The sequence below is a fragment of the Pecten maximus genome, chromosome 3 (genome assembly GCF_902652985.1).
Source record: "Pecten maximus chromosome 3, xPecMax1.1, whole genome shotgun sequence".
In the NCBI taxonomy this organism is placed as follows: Eukaryota; Metazoa; Mollusca; class Bivalvia; order Pectinida; family Pectinidae; genus Pecten; species Pecten maximus.
Genome location: NC_047017.1, coordinates 9,396,828 through 9,418,491, shown reverse-complemented (window position 1 = coordinate 9,418,491; position 21,664 = coordinate 9,396,828). Strand labels below are relative to the sequence as shown.

General features: G+C 37.4%; 1 protein-coding gene across 1 annotated transcript in view; it reads left to right on the top strand.

Moving 5' to 3' along the window:
- LOC117323123 (dynein heavy chain 6, axonemal-like) overlaps nt 1–21,664 on the top strand; it is a 134,358-nt gene that overhangs the window by 30,213 nt on the left and 82,481 nt on the right. Inside the window, 24 exon segments of the mRNA XM_033878151.1 lie at nt 1,340–1,462; nt 2,055–2,189; nt 2,191–2,229; nt 2,362–2,580; nt 2,932–3,224; nt 4,235–4,655; nt 5,113–5,193; nt 6,094–6,252; nt 6,724–6,845; nt 7,014–7,185; nt 7,549–7,653; nt 8,030–8,148; nt 8,593–8,667; nt 9,126–9,213; nt 9,590–9,840; nt 10,374–10,605; nt 10,977–11,245; nt 11,782–12,048; nt 12,213–12,390; nt 12,681–12,920; nt 13,169–13,378; nt 13,843–13,875; nt 18,681–18,971; nt 20,339–20,594. Of these exon segments, the coding sequence (XP_033734042.1) occupies nt 1,340–1,462; nt 2,055–2,189; nt 2,191–2,229; nt 2,362–2,580; nt 2,932–3,224; nt 4,235–4,655; nt 5,113–5,193; nt 6,094–6,252; nt 6,724–6,845; nt 7,014–7,185; nt 7,549–7,653; nt 8,030–8,148; nt 8,593–8,667; nt 9,126–9,213; nt 9,590–9,840; nt 10,374–10,605; nt 10,977–11,245; nt 11,782–12,048; nt 12,213–12,390; nt 12,681–12,920; nt 13,169–13,378; nt 13,843–13,875; nt 18,681–18,971; nt 20,339–20,594 (4,378 nt within the window).

Sequence of the window (21,664 nt, the reverse complement as noted above, 5' to 3'; positions counted from 1 at the left end):
AGTAAGATATGTCTGACAAACTTAACAGTACTCTACAGTAAGTAAGATATGTCTGACAAACTTAACAGTACTCTACAGTAAGATATGTCTCCCAAACTTAACAGTACTCTACAGTAAGTAAGATATGTCTCCCAAACTTAACAGTACTCTACAGTAAGATATGTCTGACAAACTTAACAGTACTCTACAGTAAGATATGTCTCCCAAACTTAACAGTACTCTACAGTAAGATATGTCTCCCAAACTTAACAGTACTCTACAGTAAGATATGTCTCCCAAACTTAACAGTACTCTACAGTAAGTAAGATATGTCTCCCAAACTTAACAGTACTCTACAGTAAGATATGTCTCCCAAACTTAACAGTACTCTACAGTAAGTAAGATATGTCACATAAACTTAACAGTACTCTACAGTAAGATATGTCTCCCAAACTTAACAGTACTCTACAGTAAGATATGTCTCCCTAACTTAACAGTACTCTACAGTAAGATATGTCTCCCAAACTTAACAGTCCTCTACAGTAAGATATGTCTCCCAAACTTAACAGTACTCTACAGTAAGATATGTCTCCCAAACTTAACAGTACTCTACAGTAAGATATGTCTCCCAAACTTAACAGTACTCTACAGTAAGATATGTCTCCCAAACTTAAAGGTACTCTAGAGTAAGTAAGATATGGAAGATACGGGAATTCTGTTACTCTTTCCTTCCCTAAGTGTAAGGTGAAATAAGCTGAAGTTTTGACTGCTTCTTCATATTATTGTTATAAAAAGTAAAAAGTTTCTATGACAATTTAAGAAATCGTTAGATACATGAAACGAAAAGTAGCACTTTACATGTATAGATAAGTGAGGAACAGAGTTATTTCTTTTGTTTCTCTCATTAGATTGGTTACTCAAGTTGGTGCCTATACACTTTGCCATGAAAGTGTTTTATAAACTCACAAATAGTTCTTTGTAGAAAACTTTTGATTTAAGAATTAAAAAAAAAAAATTTTGAGGAAGAATGATACGGAGTTGTGCTATCCTTCAAATATGCTCATTCATTATACAGTTTGTAGAGCAATGGAGGTATTATTGTCAGGGAGGTACAGATGTAGTTATCGTCATTTTTTACCTATTTTTCAAACATTTCAATAAATGATGCAGTCAAGTTACTCTAGTTTTCATATATTGATTTTGAGAACGTTTCTGACATCATTTTCATTCAGAAAAAGTTTTTGATCATCATTCACTGGCAATGAAACATTCGTGCTTAACCTGGCGATAATACGCTCCTTTGCTTTATGTAAATAATGGCTTGACAGATGGAACTAAAATTGTAATGCTTATTTTCCAGAACTTTGATCACTTTTGTGTGATGGTGGACAAGGCCAGAATTCTGAATGTGAATGAGTCGATGGCACGCCGGGAATGGTCAACAGAGGAATTTCAGCATGTTCTCTCTACTTATACAGACATGGTAGGTCAAGGTCACTTATCTATACAAGGTTATTTAGCTACATACAAAATATTTGAGGGTTAAGGTCATTTAGTTACATACAATGGGTTCTTACAACTTATTAGGTCGGGAGGCACAGTGGTAACACACTTGACTTTCACCTAGGTGGCCGGGATGCAAGTCACCAATGGGATGTGAAAAGGTGTCGGGTGACCTGCCCGACCACGTGGGTTTTACCTGGGTACTCAGGTTTTTACCTCCCACAGTAAGACCCCTTGCGTGCTTCAATCCGGGCCAACAAGCATGATTAATATAAATTGATATAACTTGTTTCGCAATTGTTGTAAAATAAATAAAGTGTGAAGGTCACTTCTCAGCTATAAATACAGACAAACAGTCCAGGTCACAAAAAATCTCTATGGAACATACATAAAGTTATTCAGGGTCAGTTCTTAACAATGTAAAGAGACGTGAATGGTCAAGGAGCTACAATACTATGTGAAGAGACAAAAGGTCAAGGTCATTTCATATTGAATTATTTAGATACACAGTCAACAGACATGTAATGATTGAGGTAATATCTCGCCTGACTTTAATTTCTCTCACTTTACAGATCCACCAGATGAAGAAGATGACGACTCTTAGACGAGTGTCAATGATTCAGGTTCAAAGTAAAGGCTTCAGGGAGAGTTCTCTCCCCTATTGTGAGGAAATTGTGTCCGATTCTCATAAACAGCTTCCTATCATTAGCAAACAAACGCAATGAAGACCTCCTGACAATCATAAAGGTAGGCGTTTGTCTGGACTTATACACGCACTCCTAACTCTCTAAACAATTCTGTGATATTGCCTTCCAATTTTTCACTCATTTGTACAAAAACCAATTAAATATCAAATGTATTTTATTTGTATTAACCTAGGGAGCATCCAAGAAACTTGAACACTACCCAACATCAGTGGAAGACTTTGTGGAACATTTGTCGTTTCTGGGGAAAATGTCTACAGAGTTACCTGCCCTTGATAAGGAATTCTTCATTGTGAACAAGATGTTTACTATCGCCAAGGAATTTTCTGTGAAAATTGATCCCGAAGATTATGCCTTGTACCAGTTCCTGGGACCAAGCTTCAGGCATTTAAAAGTAAATTTAAAGCAACTAAATGTTTTCAAACATGTAGAAGAATGTACTGTTCTTTATGAAAAAATCATGATGTGTCAATGAAAACCTTCTAAAAAACTGTCATCACTAGTTTATATGAGTATATTTGGCCTGTATATTTTTTTTCCTATTTGCACTGAAATCCTTTGGTAAAATTTATATCCAAAGCAGTTGAAATAATTGGTCAGATACACAGATTGCCAATATAATCTGGTTAAAGGTCATATAGTAAAATAATACATCTTAATCTTAAAATCAAATGTCAGAAAATTGGAAAAAAAAAATTGTATTAAAGAAACAGTCATTTATATATTGATGAATTTATTCTTTCAGTCAACAGTGTTGTACAGTGAGGCTAAAAAAGACGAAAACATTCGTAAATTTAGTCGTGACCTTGACAACCTTATCTTCAGTATTCGAACCAAGATCATAGATCTCAAGAATCGGATCCAGGACCCAGATCTCCTTCACATGGACACAATGAGTGTGACCGCCCTGGAAACAATCCGTGACCTTCAAGATGGTGTCCAGGAATTGTCGGTCAAGGCTCGGAGTTATGCTGCCTACCAGGAGCGGTTTGGGAGCTCACTGACCACTGGCAGGAAGGGAATCTATGTAGAGATAGAGTAAGATAATTCTACCCCACAGATAGAGTAAGACAGTTCTACCCCACAGATAGAGTAAGACAATTCTACCCCACAGATAGAGTAAGACAATGCTACCCCACAGATAGAGTAAGACAATTCTACCCCACAGATATAGTAAGATAATTCTACCTCACAGATAGAGTAAGACAAATCTACCCCACAGATAGAGTAAGATAATTCTACCCCACAGATAGAGTAAGACAATTCTACCTCACAGATAGATTAAGACAATTCTACCCCACAGATAGAGTAAGATAATTCTACCCCACAGATAGAGTAAGACAATTCTACCTCACAGATAGAGTAAGACAATTCTACCCCACAGATAGAGTAAGATAATTCTACCCCACAGATAGAGTAAGACGATTCTACCCCACAGATAGAGTAAGATAATTCTACCCCACAGATAGAGTAAGACAATTCTACCCCACAGATAGAGTAAGATAATTCTACCCCACAGATAGAGTAAGATAATTCTACCTCACAGATAGAGTAAGACAATTCTACCTCACAGATAGAGTAAGATAATTCTACCTCACAGATAGAGTAAGACAATTCTACCTCACAGATAGAGTAAGACAATTCTACCTCACAGATAGAGTAAGATAATTCTACCCCACAGATAGAGTAAGATAATTCTACCCCACAGATAGAGTAAGATAATTCTACCTCACGATACATTTATTGTCAGTATCTTATACAGTAGTGTGACATCCATTCTTAACCTATAAGATTCTCCTTTAAAAGACTAATATTTCAGAATAGCTGAAAGAATTCTGACAAAAATTGTGCATGATGCCCATCTTTCCGATCGGAGTGAAGAGCAAGCTAGACAGATAATCTTTATGAACTACATAGGTGTACTTGTCAGGATTCTCATTTACCTTCTACAAAATAACAATCAAAATCTTTTTAGATTAGTAGTATCAATGAGTATAGAATATCAGTGCTACTCGTCAAATTTAATGGATGAGATTATTTATTGACAGGGAATACCTGATGATTGACAAACGGGACAACAAGAGTGCCCAGGAAATCCAGTCAGAACTCAATGAACTGGAACATGATATCATGCTTCGCCGAATCCTGTGGCAGTCACAGGAGGAATGGACAAAACTGGTAGAAGAATGGACTGCTACAGTGTTTGATAGTCTTAATGTTCAGACCCTACAGAAGAATGTGAACAGGTTTACACAGACAGTTTACATGTTAGACAAAGGTCTGCCACATAATGAGGTAGTACCCAGACTTAAGGAGAAGGTACTGGACTTTAAACAGGGCATGCCTGTCATCACCAGTCTTAGGAATCCGTCGCTACGACGACGCCACTGGGAAAATATCGAGCGACTCATCCAGAAGTCCATTGCCAAAGACAAGGCATTCACGTTAGGAAATCTGCTGGAAATGAATGTAAGTGTATACTATAACAGTTATCATAATTATATTAAAATGTCTAGGAGGCCTACATCAGAATATTAACATGTGGGTGGGCAGGTGGCACAGTGGTAACACGCTTGCCTTTCACCTAGGGGTCGGGGTTCAATTCCCAGATCGGATTGGAAAAGGTATGGGGTCACCTGCCAGACTAAGTGGGAGATTTTTAGTGGGTACTCCGGTTTCCTCCCACAGTATAAGACCCTAACACCCTTCAATACAGGCCAACAAGAATGATTAATATAAGTTGGTATAGCTTGTTTTTGCAAATTTTGTAAAATAAATGTTTAATTTAGAATAATTTTGAACAAGAATGTTAGTGTAGTTTTTGATTACTGAATTGTCCTTTGCTCTATGGGGTATTTATTTAGTAGAAATATACCACTCTTTTGTCTTTTTTCATCAATATGTCTTTGTGCCATTTCATTGCCAGATCTTCAAACACAAAGAGAAGATTCAGGAGATCTCCACCAGAGCCAGTAATGAGGCCACGCTAGAAAACATGCTACAGAAGGTATGGTGTTATGTTGTGGAGTGTGGCTCTATCAATCCAATATATATCATACAGATTCTGTCTTTCAAATTGAAGTTGATTATACCCCTACAGTACAAAATATAAAAAGAAATGTCTATAGCCAGAATTCATTATTTTATAAGTCTTTAATCACTGATATCATTTACATGTATATTAAAGTATGTATCTACTACAACAACGGATTTATCTGGCACTGTTTATAGAATGTCTGTTTATTACATTTCTACCAGTGAAATATCAAAAATTATTCATTCTATCACTTTTGCTGATTTGACCAATCAAATTAATGATTAGAAAATACCAAATAATTGACCAATCAGAAAGCCCGACATATATGTCATCACCTGGACAGGGGGAACTACGTTTTTTAGGGAACTGTAGGCCTAGTTAGCATACGGGGTAGGTTTTTTGTTGATAAAAAATGTAATAAACAGAATATCTAACAGTGTCTTCAGTAATACCAAATATATTTCACTCGTGTGGCTAATATTTTGATATTTTTCACTCGTGCTGCGCACGAGTGAAAAATATCAAAATATTAGCCACACGAGTGAAATATATTTGGTATTACTGAAGACACTGTTAGATATCCTCTATTTATTTGTAATATTTACCAGTCAGACTGTGACAATCACGGCTACCTGGCCATGTGATGTGTGCCTATACAATATATAGATTTATGAAACATTTGTGCTCGGGTCGATCATTCCAACGTGCTTCACCTTCATGGGCTGTCATAGCTTATTTAATCACTGTCACACTGTGACCAAACCATCCATATGGTGTCCATCACACTTTTCAATTTTGTATTTTGAATGAGAAGTAATTTAGAGGGATTAGTGCTATGTGAAGGTCCTTAACTTTCCTTGTCTTCTGTAGATCATCGACCTGTGGCAGAGCATGGACTTCAGACTGGTGGCTCATGCTGGCCGCGACACGTTCATCATTGGAGGAGCAGACGACATTCTGGCTCAGCTAGAGGAGAGTCAGGTTACCATCGGAACCATCAGTGGCTCAAGATATGTAGCTCCAATCAAAGTAAGTTTGGTTGTCATGGAAACCATCAATCGATAAAGAAGGTAGAAAATTCAAGCATAGTGTTATCTCATGTGGCACAAATAACAGACATCTAGTCAAAATTTTTAGTCAGTGGCTGACTAAGTTCACTAAGATGAAGAGCTGCAAGATTTGTTCAAATAAATGGCCTTGCCTTCACTTTGATGTTACTTTTTAGTAAAAGTTAAGAACTTTCAACAAAGACTTTACAGTATAGAGTACTTAAATTTTAGTCGGAATAGTGTCAGCTTATCTGCTATTGTTTGAAAAGATTTGACCTTAACCCACTTTGAAGGTCACAGACATGATTTCCCTTCTGCATCAAATAGCAGTTGAACAATACAGGCCCAATGGAACTCTTGTGTTCAGCTTTTCCACCTTGTGTATTTTCCTGTTTAGTCAAAAGTTTTGACTGTAAAATGGATGTTTCATGGATTATTTTTGTGTCTACAGAACCAAGTGGAGGAGTGGGAGAGGAAGTTACAAGCCTTCGCCCGTACCCTGGAGGAGTGGATGAGATTTCAGAGAAACTGGCTGTACCTGGAACAGATATTCAGTACACCTGATATCCAGAGGTAAGAGAAAGATTCTAATTCTATACACTTATATCTGATACACTGACGTCTGATACACTCCCTTGTATGGTTTGGATGGCAAAAGAATTGAGTGGGCTATACAGGCCCTATAAGCCTCAAAATGATGCGACACAAAGTCCTGATGGTTGTATCAATTGTATTTGACAGACAATTGGGGCCTGAACACAAGATGTTTACTGGAGTAGACAAGGCCTGGAAGGACATCATGCGTCGCGTGGAGGATCGTCCAAACGCCCTGAAATCAGCCCTGGCCTCAGGAACCCTCGAAACACTACAAACCGGCAATGGAACATTGGAGAAAATTCAGAAGAGTCTTGAGGCAAGCTATCATAACTTACTACTACCCTTATTAGTCCTCTACCGGTAAACTGGAGAGGGCTATAGGATTTTTCTGGGTCTGTCTGTCTGTATGTCTAGCCTGCCCATACATACATGTTAAGTTTTGTAAACTATGAATCAATGTAGCAGTGGGCTTACTGCATTACAATGAAAAATCATTTGTTAGAATTTTTACTGACTGCAATAGAATTGTTTGGCTTATTACCAGGCATATGCTTATTTCTTGATAAATACAGTATGTTATTATATTTATTGAAGTTTTGTAGATTTTGAAAATGATAACTTATTTCCATGTTTTGTTCATGTTGTAGTAAGATTTTGACGTGTTTATTGATGTTGACAGGATTATCTGGAGACGAAGCGTCTACTGTTCCCACGGTTCTATTTCCTAAGTAACGATGAGCTACTGGACATCATGGCACAGTCCAAGGATCCGAACGCTGTGCAGGTACGTCGTTACGATAAATACCTCAACATCAAAACACAGTCTAAGAAATATGTAGGATTTCAAGTCAAATCTTAATTTTTTGTCAGGTTGACATCCGCGAAAAAACTTTTGGAATTTGTGTGTTATTATGTCACGCTGTTGAATGAGATGGAGATATTATTGTTTTATACTTCAACAAACATTTTACTATTCATACATATATAATATTATGTACGTCAAATAGTATATATCATGATTTGGTTTAAAAGAAGAAATAAATTAATGTAGAATTTGAATTTTTGTATTACGTTTTATCCAACATCAGTGACCTAGAAATAATATGTTTTACATAAAGGGAAGCTTTAAATTCATAGGATATGAAAAATATCTGTTTCAGCCTCATCTAGGAAAATGTTTTGGAAATATAAAATCCCTGAATATCAAGTCCATGCCCCGCCAAGCGGCCATTGTGAAGTCTATGACATCAGCCGAGGGAGAGAATGTCAACATGCCAAGGTATGGTTTAGTTACATGTCAAATAAAATGAAGAAACTTCAAATAAATTGACACACCTTGGACCATTTTCAAGGTCATTTGAATAAAATATGCATGAAAGTCTGTCAGTTTAGTTTAGATAAATGACATTGACCCACTTTCAAGGTCACTTGGTAGAAATATTCAGGTAAAAGTTAAAATTGACCTCTTTTGTTGACTCCTTTTTTTAACTTTTAAGTATGTTGTTTTCTGTATAACCAAAGAGTCATGATATATTGCTTGTAAGATGCTGAAGAGAACTTCCAAACTTAATCAAACATGATTTAACTCATAAGTGCCAAGTGAGCTAAAACCTTCAATCAATTTTTCTGAATAATATTAAAGGTCAAAGGTGTAAAGAATAAGGCCAAGTCTTTGTGGCGAGTTAGGATATAAAATGATTAATTTTATTGTTTCTTTGTTTAGGAACTTGAGAGTGCGAGGTGTAGTGGAACAGTGGTTACTTGGTGTGGAGGCAGGAATGTTTGAAACAGTCAAGAGGTAGGTAACCCCTGAGTGATATCTATGTTGGATATCTGAGGTAGGTAATCCCAGAGAGATTAATCAAGAAATCCAGGTTGTAGCTTTTAGAAAAATGTAATTACCTGAATTTCAAAATTTTCATTTCAGTTATAATTGTTTTAATTCAAATATACATTAAATATTTAACCAGCATTCAGTATGTTTGTTAATATGCAATAAAAAGTTTGGTGATAATATTACCTCCCTTGGAAGGAACAACCTTACCGGACATGTATGATCTCACATAGACATGACCAGAAAATGGATCTGTGTTAAAATCAGATAAAAGGATTGTATTATCTAGTCCTGTCATGAAAATGAGTTTATGATAGAAAATCAGTCCCTAACGCTTTTGATTTTCGACCTTTATTTGTAAATCTGAAGAATTGATAAATTACTGATTATAAAATCTGATGTCATGTATTTATATTTTGTAGACATCTGAAGGAAGGATTGGCTGGCTGGACTGGGACAGAGCTCCAGGAGTGGGTCCTCCGTCACCCTGGTCAAGTCGTCATAACAGTGGTAGGGATTCTCCGCAATTCTGTTTACACTCCTTAACGTGTTCTAAAAAACATGTTCTGCTAGATTTGACTTAAACTAGGTTTTCTACAAACATGTGAATTCATATATTTTGCAGTTGATAGAAGTGGAGAGGTTATTTACTTGGTAAATGTAACAGAAGTTTTGTAAAAGCTGTTTTTAGGTTCACACCAGTCCACATTATATGACTACTCCAGTTTCCAAATGAAGACCCCTTGTGACTTCCGTCCAGCCAACAAATTGTAAAATAAATCAACTTTACATTCATTAAAACAATGTAAAATATTAAATAATATTTCAGGATTTACCATAATTTATTATATGTAAGATTATTAAAGTCGTCAAATCTTCTGATTAGGCCCAGATCCAGTTCAATAAGGATGTGGTACGAAGTTTTGACCAGACATCACCGATCGATGCCCTAGTACAGGTCAAGGACAACATGGTCGACTCCCTCAACTGTCTGGCAGGTCTCGTGTCCAGTGACATCAAGTTTCACCAGCGGTCAAGCATAGAGGCCCTGCTCACTATCAATGTCCATAACAGAGACATTGTCATCATGATGATTGATGACCGAATCACGCGCAAGGATGACTTTGATTGGAACAGGTATGTTGAATATCGATACCCCCTAACTTCTCCATAGTCTACCAGTTTTGAAGACATAATAACAAATTTATTAAATAACATTAACCCTCTGCCTTATGCATGTCAAGTAAAAAATGGAATAAACATGATCATATACCCCGATTTGATGAGACTAACTTTATAAACCACCATGGGATGGATGAGAACAATAGACTATTATACTTGTAGCTGTTTTATACTGGTTATTCCCTACAATGGAGTCATCTGTGGTATGGATGCGAGAAATAGAATCTTATACTTGTAGCTTTTGCATGGAGGAATAGAATCTTACACTTATAATTTTTGGAGAAATAGAAGTTTACACTGGTAACTGGGAGGAAGATATTCTTACACTTGAAACTTTGGAAGGAATAGAAACTTGCACTGGTAACTTTGGGAGGAACAGATCCTTACACTTGAAACTTTAGGAGGAATAGAATCTTTTACCTGAAGCTTTGGAAGGAAAAGAATCTTATACTGCAAATGTATGATACTGACTTAATTCTACCTTACAGACAACTGCGGTACGAGTGGGATGAACAAAGGAACAACTGCCTTGTAATGCAATCCAACGCATCCTTCCAGTACGGGTACGAGTACCTCGGCTGCTCCTCTCGTCTGGTTATCACACCACTCACTGACCGTTGCTATCTCACACTGACCGGTGCTCTCCACTTGCATCTAGGCGGGTCTCCAGCTGGACCTGCAGGGACAGGCAAAACGGAAACGGTCAAGGATCTGGCTAAGGTAGGCTAAAACAGAAACGGTCAAGGATCTGGCTAAGATAAGCTAAAACAGAAACGGTCAGGGATCTGACTTAGGTCAGATAAAACAGAAATGGTGAAGGATCTTGCTCAGGTAAACTAAAACAGAAATGGTCAAGGATCTGGCTAAGGTCAGATAAAACAGAAACGGTCAAGTCCTTGAAAATCCTTGGATTGTAGGGTCAGTTCACTTTCAATTTGTCCAAATCAACTTGTATATAGTTGAATGTTTTTAACGGTGTTAGTGTTCTATACCATGTTTATGATATTTTAAATGTCCATTCCATGTCATTATTAACATTTCTTCTCCTCAACTGAGAAATAAAATACGTGTTTATGTCCTCCATCCTACAGGCTGTGGGGAAACAATGTGTGGTTTTCAACTGCTCCGAGGGTCTGGATTACAAGACTCTTGGAAAGTTTTTCTCCGGGATCGCCCAGTCTGGGAGCTGGTGCTGCTTTGATGAGTTTAACCGTATAGATGTTGAAGTGTTATCTGTGGTTGCCCAACAAATCCTGTCTATCAAATCGGCGAAGGATTCCATGCTCATGAGGTTTATGTTTGACGGAAAGGAAATCAAACTCAATATGACCTGTGGCTATTTCATCACCATGAATCCTACGTAAGTAATCCTATTATCAATTGACTGTTATTCATAAATTTAGAAGTAGTTACTAAAGTTACAATTTGAAATATCTTCTTGATTGACAAATGATTGACTTGTGCCCTGTCTGAGCCTCAGACTCATAATTATCAACACCAGATTATCCAGCTGAGATATATGCTGGTTACCACTACACTGTCCTGATATCCCCCAAAAAAGGGGGTTATAATTAATGCTGGGTAGCTTGATATTGTTGAAATAATCTTATATCTCATATAGTGAACTGATCACAATGTATAGGTTCTTAGTTTTTATCTCGATGATAGACAGTACATGTATATAGGAAACCTGACCTGGTAAACTGTTGGTTTATATAATACATTGATTTACTGATGACATATGTTTATACCACAACATTAACAAATATTGGAACACATGTAGGTATCTTTGCTGTGCAAAATTTCTTAATTTATCTTTTTATAAAAAAAAAACAAGAAAAAATATGTACTAGTTAAAGCTTCCAAGTTCATTCTTTGATACTTCGATTGTTACAGGTACCTGGGTCGTGTGGAGTTGCCCGACAATTTGAAGTCTTTGTTCCGTTCAGTGGCCATGATGGTACCCGATTACGCCATGATTGCTGAGATCATGTTATTCTCTGAGGGATTCATGTCAGCAGCTCTGTTGTCGAGGAAGATTGTCAATCTCTACCAGTTGGCAAGTCGCCAGCTCTCTCAGCAGGATCATTACGACTTTGGTATGAGGGCCATCAAATCTGTCCTGGTCATGGCTGGACATCGTAAGCACCAGGCACATCATGTGTAAGTAGTTCAAACATCAAACATTTCTGTGAATCGATACATGTCCTGGAATGTTATGTGAATCACTTTTGGTTAAACTAAAGCATTTAGTAAGTAAGTAAATATGATCTATACACTCGCAGTCAGGAATTATCTCTTCATTGCCATCTATACATTTTTTACAGCAACGATAATGAGATTCGTCAACTGAATGAGAAGGATGAGTCTCACATTCTCATCCATTCCCTTCGGGATGCTAACCTTCCCAAATTCCTAGCGGAAGATGTCCCACTGTTTGAGCGTATCCTGGACGATCTGTTCCCCAGTATTGTTCCACCGGACCCCGATCATGGAATCATTGAGGTAGGATTCAGGTTCAAGTATAATGTGAGATATCGCCCACTTTTTAAACACCCTAAATATAGCACCATAGAAGGCTGCATCACTTAAATTTCTTTAACTTCTGCCATGACTTCCCTCCCCCCCTCCCCACCCAACCCACTCCCACCCCCCACAAATCAGAATTAAGTTACCTGTTAGATGATCTTAAAACCTGCGTTACCCAATCAGTTATGTGTCCCATGATTGGTCCTGTAAGGAGTGGTCTTCTCAGTTTTGTTATTAATCATTATCAAAACTTGTGTTCCTGACAGCGAGCCATCAACATGGCTATTCGTGACCAGAGCCTCCTCCACTGGCCCAGTCAGGTAGAGAAGATCAAACAGCTGTATAACCAGATCTTGGTGCGTCATGGCGTCATGTTGGTGGGACCAACAGGTGGAGGAAAAACAACTGTTCGTAACCTGCTACAAAAAGCTCTCATCCTTCTGCCAACAATTTCCCTGCAGGAAAACCAGCAAGATGCAACGAATCGCAAGCAGAGCATGTTCCAGGTATACATACGAGAGTACAGATTGTATGTGGTAAAAACCTATAAGGTTGTTACTGTCAGTGGTAACTCATTAAGTCATTAGTAAACAGAAAACATTTACTGTTTCTGTCAATAATAATGACATGGAACAAATCAGTTTGACAGTGAAATTTGTTGTTTTTACCAAAATACTTTGTTTTGAAACCGTAGCCTACTGTATTATCCATTTGCCTGATGGTGATTTATAACAGATTTGATATTTTTTTGTAGCATAATCGAGCAAAGAAAGGTCATGTGGAGGTGTTCACCATCAACCCCAAGTGTGTCAAGTTAGGGGAGCTCTACGGAGAAACAGACCCCAATACTTTTGAGTGGACAGATGGACTTATTGCCACGGCAACCAGGAAGTTTGCTCGGGAAAATATGCAAATTCCGGGAGAGGAGAGTCGGCCGGTTACTGCTGCATCAGGCAACACCCAGGTAGGATGAGCAAGTTAATTTCTATCTGTCCTTGTGTGTCTGTTTACGGCTTAACAGAGATCAACTCACTATAAATGTTGTGATTTTTTAATGCCTTTCATTGCTATATATGTAGAAAACTTTTGTGTTTTTTGTCTAGGATAAACATTTTATGTATGCTTTTGATGTTGTTGCCATTTTGATTTTGTTTAATGCTAATTTTGCTTTTATTCTAAGAAGAAAACATCATTACTAGATCATATTGAATTTCTCTACATGTTTGGTGTCTTCATTAATAAATCACATTGAACATGCAATTTCAATTTTGAATTATAGCAGTTCAAAATTATCTTGATGAAAATTTTGTGTAGGTTTTTCATCAAGGGACAAGACATATTATAATTATTTTCTGCCATAAGCTGTGATTTTTATTGACGTGTTGTGAGCCATTGTTATCTTTGTTGATTGTTGTATTGTTACAACAGGGAGTGGTCGCTGGTATAATTGGTATACGCAAGGTGAGGCAACGGTCGCGGCTTGTACCCTATATATATTATTCTGTTGCTTCGTTCTATTTATAGTATTGCAGATGTATGTAGTTTGTTCTATATATAGCAATTTACATACATCATCTTTACCTATTGGTGCTTGTTGACTTTAGAACTTTCCATCCTTCCATTGTATTTCCTTGCTTTATTTACAGCATTGAAGTATTCTTTCGCTATATAGAACCCTCCCTCCCACCACCAAAAAACAAAAAAACAAAAGCAAAAATGAAAACAACTTGTATATATCTTTAACAATTTCATGTTTTCCTAGGAGTCTTCAGTGAGCTCAAATGGAAAGCTGGTAGGAATGTTGGTTAGGTCAATTTCTTCTTGTCACATGAGGAAGAAATATCATATTAATGTAATGTAGAACTAATAATTGCTAGTGTGAAGAAATTCTTCTATAAAAAGCGAGTTATATTCAGTTGTTATATCAGACACTCATAAAGTGTCTTCACTGCTGTACAGATGGAAAAATTCTTTGGGTTTTTTTATCTTAAAAATGAATTGATTACAAAATTAGAGCAGTTACTTTGGAAGTCATCTAAATGAGTATACCTCATTAATTGTCTGTTTGTCCCAATCCTGTAATAGTTACCCACCATCATTTTGTCTGTTTGTCCCAATCCTGTAATAGTTACCCACCATTAATTTGTCTGTTTGTCCCGATCCTGTAATAGTTACCCACCATTAATTTGTGTTTGTCCCGATCCTGTAATAGTTTCCCACCATCATTTTGTCTGTTTGTCCCAATCCTGTAATAGTTACCCACCATTAATTTGTCTGTTTGTCCCGATCCTGTAATAGTTACCCACCATCATTTTGTCTGTTTGTCTCAATCCTGCATTAGTTTCCCTCCATTAATTTGTCTGTTTGTCCCAATCCTGTAATAGTTACCCACCATTAATTTGTGTTTGTCCCAATCCTGTAATAGTTACCCACCATTAATTTGTCTGTTTGTCCCGATCCTGTAATAGTTACCCTCCATCATTTTGTCTGTTTGTCCCAATCCTGTAATAGTTACCCTCCATCATTTTGTCTGTTTGTCCCAATCCTGTAATAGTTACCCACCATTAATTTGTCTGTTTGTCCCAATCCTGTAATAGTTACCCACCATTAATTTGTCTGTTTGTCCCAATCCTGTAATAGTTTCCCTCGATTAATTTGTCTGTTTGTCCCAATCCTGTAATAGTTACCCACCATCATTTTGTCTGTTTGTCCCAATCCTGTAATAGTTACCCACCATTAATTGTCTGTTTGTCCCAATCCTGAAATAGTTTCCCTCCATCAATTTGTCCCAATCCTGTAATAGTTTCCCTCCATTAATTTGTCTGTTTGTCCCAATCCTGAAATAGTTTCCCTCCATCAATTTGTCTATTTGTCCCAATCCTGCATTAGTTTCCCTCCATCAATTGTCTGTTTGTCCCAATCCTGTAATAGTTTCCCTCCATTAATTTGTCTGTTTGTCCCAATCCTGAAATAGTTTCCCTCCATTAATTTGTCTATTTCTCCCAATCCTGAAATAGTTTCCCTCCATCAATTTGTCTGTTTGTCCCAATCCTGAAATAGTTTCCCTCCATCAATTTGTCCCAATCCTGTAATAGTTTCCCTCCATTAATTTGTCTGTTTGTCCCAATCCTGAAATAATTTCCCTCCAATAATTTGTCTGTTTGTCCCAATCCTGTAATAGTTACCCACCATTAATTTGTCTATTTGTCCCAATCCTGTAATAGTTTCCCTCCATTAATTTGTCTATTTGTCCCAATCCTGAAATAGTTTCCCTCCATCAATTTGTCTATTTGTCCCAATCCTGTAATAGTTTCCCTCCATTAATTTGTCTGTTTGTCCCAATCCTGCATTAGTTTCCCTCCGTCAGTTAGAAGTAGAATCAAAGCTACTCCTTATATATGTACAATGTACCCACAATATATATATTTGCATGATGTTTTTGTTTTGTTTAATGATTAATTTTTATGACAGAGCATTTATGTTAAACTGTTACCTTTTTATTCATGACTTACTTTTTTGTGCATGCCATGTTTAATCTTGTGGTATCAGTAAGTTATAAATCCATACGTGATATCATTCTGAAGCAAGGCTGATATACCCGAGTCTTGTTGTTATCTTAATAGTACTATATCTTGTATGACTTCCCCGTGTACAGTCCCATTTCTGTCCTGTAATAATGGACCATCACATTATATCTGATTCAATGAAGGCGTTTGTTTCAGGGCAGTAAAATCACAATTGTTGACATTTCTAATGAGCTGCAGTAGATAGGGGTTGGCTTATTACAGGGCATCGAAATCACACTTATTGCCATTTCTAATGAGCTGCAGTAGATAGTGGTAGACTTATCAACCAATATGGGTTTATTGCCAGACAAATGCAGCATGTCTATACAGCAAAGCTTCCAGTGGTTGTTGGTGTATTGATCAAGGTTGGGTGACACCTTACATTAGGATATGATACTGATCCGATACACTGATCCGATACACTGATCTGATACATTGATCCGATACACTGATCCGATACTCTGATCTGATACACTGATCCGATACACTGATCTGATACACTGATCTGATACTCTGATCTGATACACTGATCCGATACACTGATCTGATACACTGATCCGATACACTGATCCGATACATTGATCCGATACACTGATCTGATACATTGATCTGATACACTGATCCGATACTCTGATCTGATACACTGATCCGATACACTGATCTGATACATTGATCCGATACACTGATCTGATACATTGATCTGATACACTGATCCGATACTCTGATCTGATACACTGATCCGATACACTGATCTGATACATTGATCCGATACACTGATCTGATACATTGATCCGATACATTGATACGATACTCTGATCCGATACACTGATCCGATACACTGATCTGATACATTGATCCGATACACTGATCCGATACACTGATCCGATACTCTGATCCGATACACTGATCCGATACTCTGATCTGATACACTGATCTGATACACTGATCCAATACACTGATCCGATACACTGATCCGATACACTGATCTGATACACTGATCTGATACTCTGATCTGATACACTGATCTGATACACTGATCCGATACTCTGATCTGATACACTGATCTGATACACTGATCTGATACATTGATCCGATACACTGATCCGATACACTGATCTGATACACTGATCCGATACACTGATCCGATACACTGATCTGATACATTGATCTGATACACTGATCTGATACTCTGATCTGATACACTGATCCGATACACTGATCTGATACTCTGATCTGATACATTGATCTGATACACTGATCTGATACTCTGATCTGATACATTGATCCGATACACTGATCCGATACACTGATCCGATACACTGATCTGATACACTGATCCGATACACTGATCTGATACTCTGATCTGATACATTGATCCGATACACTGATCCGATACTCTGATCTGATACACTGATCCGATACATTGATCCGATACACTGATCTGATACACTGATCTGATACTCTGATCTGATACATTGATCCGATACACTGATCCGATACACTGATCTGATACACTGATCTGATACACTGATCCGATACACTGATACGATACACTGATCCGATACACTGATCCGATACATTGATCCGATACACTGATCCGATACACTGATCTGATACACTGATCTGATACTCTGATCTGATACACTGATCCGATACACTGATCTGATACACTGATCCGATACACTGATACGATACACTGATCCGATACTCTGATCTGATACATTGATCCGATACACTGATCCGATACACTGATCTGATACACTGATCTGATACTCTGATCTGATACACTGATCCGATACACTGATCCGATACACTGATCCGATACACTGATCCGATACACTGATCTGATACACTGATCTGATACACTGATCCGATACACTGATCCGATACATTGATCTGATACATTGATCCGATACACTGATCCGTATTCTGTACTAACAAAGTCAAACCCCCAGAGACTGACTTGGCCCAGGGAGATAAGCTGATGTCTATATTTCTGTTCCGATCATTCTCTCCTTTATCTGGTGTTTGGTACTAATCATTCATACCTCAGTACTATGACTCGGTAATTCTATTATTATAATAATAATCCGGTTTCTCAGGAATGTAGTCAAAATCCAGATTGTTTTTGAAAACACAACAGAGAGCAATCTGTTTAAACAATTTTTTCACAGGATGAAAACAGATGAAGATAAATTATGTTATATTGTATACAATATAGCATCTTTAATCTTTAACAAACATCACCTGGTTTGACATATTAATGAACGGTACATTTATTTCTAAATAGCCCTACACTATGGATAGAGAAAAGTTCCTCAAAGAACATTTTTAATTACATTTTTTTTTTAAACAATGGCTGGTTCAAGTAGTTTATGGTAAGTACATCATCATGAAAATTACTTCAGAATGAACCATTCAAGGCATTGACCTAATACTCTGACCCTATCAAGTTCATTTTGTATTAAATACAGTTAGATTTAGTGGATGAGGTAAGATCATAAGGTTATATCATATACCCTTCGGTCCTTAGAGATCCATAAGCATTTGACCCTATTTGAACTATCCACTACTACCTGAAACTGCCATTAAAGACTTGACATCATTTTACTCCAATTCATTCCCTATTTTACCTATAAACAACCTTAACTAACCCCTATATATCCCCAACCTGACACCAATTTTCCATTCTTGTTATAGGCTGCCGTGCCACCCAGCGTTCAGAGTGCCCCGAGTGAACCTGACACAGAAATGTCCGAGAAGAAGGATGAAGATCCACTACGTCAAGACTGGCGCTGGCTGGTCCTAGATGGTCCAGTGGATACGCTTTGGGTGGAGAATCTCAACACTGTTCTGGACGACTCCAAGGTGCTGTGTCTCGCCAGTGGTGAACGAATCACCCTGTCTGGAGGAATGAGGCTGATCTTTGAGGTGGACAACTTGTCCCAGGCCAGCCCGGCCACCATCAGTAGATGTGCCATGGTATATATGGTAAGTCAGTATTGCTCCTTTCGTTATAGGAACAGCTTTTCGGGGGATAATTTGATGAAAAGTAACAGAATTTAACAGAGATATTCATCATCATCATCCACTGTTTGCTGAGTATAGTCAGAACAGGAAAATTGACAAAACAATGCATGACTCCTAGAAACCATATTATTATCACATTTAGAATAAATTCATCCAAGTATATGTTATGGTTTTCTTAACTACTCACTAGACAGTAAGATGATTACAGTTGGTACAACTGGTAAAATTCCTACAATTAATTGTCACCCTGGTAAAATTCCTACAGTTGTCACCCTGGTAAAACTCCTACAATTGTCACCCTGGTAAAGTTCCTACAAATGTCACCTTGGTAAAATTCCTACAATTAATTGTCACCCTGGTAAAATTCCTACAATTGTCACCCTGGTAAAACTCCTACAGTTGTCACCCTGGTAAAATTTCTTCAGTTGTCACCCTGGTAAAATTCCTACAATTGTCACCCTGGTAAAACTCCTTCAGTTGTCACCCTGGTAAAATTCCTACAGTTGTCACCCTGGTAAAACTCCTACAGTTGTCACCCTGGTAAAATTCCCACTGTTGTCACCCTGGTAAAATTCCTATAATTGTCACCCTGGTAAAACTCCTTCAGTTGTCACCCTGGTAAAATTCCTACAATTGTCACCCTGGTAAAATTCCTACAATTGTCACCCTGGTAAAATTCCTACAATTGTCACCCTGGTAAAATTCCTACAGTTGTCACCCTGGTAAAATTCCTACAATTGTCACCCTGGTAAAATTCCTACAATTGTCACCCTGGTAAAACTCCTACAGTTGTCACCCTGGTAAAGTTCCTACAAATGTCACCTTGGTAAAATTCCTACAATTAATTGTCACCCTGGTAAAATTCCTACAATTGTCACCCTGGTAAAACTCCTACAGTTGTCACCCTGGTAAAATTCCTTCAGTTGTCACCCTGGTAAAATTCCTACAATTGTCACCCTGGTAAAACTCCTACAGTTGTCACCCTGGTAAAACTCCTACAGTTGTCACCCTGGTAAAATTCCTACTGTTGTCATCCTGGTAAAATTCCTACAATTGTCACGCTGGTAAAATTCCTACAGTTGTCACCCTGGTAAAACTCCTACAGTTGTCACCCTGGTAAAATTCCTACTGTTGTCATCCTGGTAAAATTCCTACTGTTGTCACCCTGGTAAAACTCCTGTGGAGTTATTGTAAAATGATAATATCAGTTACAGACTGATTCATTGTGTATGAAACCTGTCATAGAAATAGACCAGAGACAGTATTTGTCTACCTTTCTGCTCATGCTTTCAAAGCAAATATACTTATATCTATATTCCTGTGTCTAGGACCCTGTAGACCTTGGCTGGAAACCATTCGTGAAGACATGGCTGTCTCGCCTGCCGAGAGAAATGCCGGAGAGTGGAAAACGATACCTACAGGATATGTTTGATCACACGATAGAGAAGGGACTGAGATTTGCACGAAAGTATGTCCGATTCCAGTCCATTCCCGCTCCAGAAATGTGCCTCATTTCCTGTCTGTGTCACATCCTGTCAGCATTCCTCGACTTCATGGCCAAGAACGGTGGCTTTGGAACCCCAGGTAATAACAAAACTTCTCTCTGTAATTAGCTTCAAAACTGTTAAAGTGAGCAAGGATTTTACAGATACTGAATATAGATTTTGAGATAATCGGTAAAGGGTAAGGTCACATCTACACAACCCTATGTACAGTATCTCATTCATAGTTACAATGAGGGGAGTCCTTACGACTGTTATCACTTGAATGTTTAGCTTTATGACTTGAAATGAGTTGAAGGCTTGAAGTTGATCATGAATAGCCTTGAAAATGAATATATAGTTTAAAACATAATTTTCAACCTTGAATTTAGATATTCAAAGACTTGAATTATGAGAGTTCAAATTTATTATGAAAAATTATCATTTGTGTAAATCTTACATTAAATACCATGAGCTGATAAAATATCAACAAATCATGAAAGGAATCCACAGAAAAATATCATGTTTATTGTCGACACAATCTGATCACCATGGTTACAAATTCTCCTCCTCAACAATGAGTTTGAGAGGCCTTTATACACTGATTCATACCTTTATAAGCCTCGCTAAATTATCATTTTAATTAATTAATTTGTACCATCCTTACACAGGTATCATATTATGAGTTCATTGGATGAAAGTTATGCCCTACTTATTTTGCTTGATTCATTTGAATGCAAGAAATTTTACGTTTATGTTGATTATCTGTTTTAAATATTATCAGACAAGCGGAATGTACCTAGTAGCAGAAAATCAAAAAGTACATTACTTTATTTGGCATGGTTTTAAACTGATGGATTTGACATGAATGATAGAGATTCTCATTGCATGCCTGAGTTTGACCTCAGTTCAAAGGTCAACTGTAGAATTACATAGTCGGTTTTTGTATTAAAGTATGATTTAATTTAATAATTTGAAGTAGATGTAATACATGTTGCTAACTTAATAATACAAAAATTTTGACAATGGGTTATTAGATTAATCGCTGAATAATTGAGATAAAATACTAATGCAGCTAACAAAGTCTTTAATGCGAATTAACAAAACTTTACAATTCAATTTCATTTGTTATGTTATGTTTGAAGATAAATGAAAATGTTTATGCTAGTTATT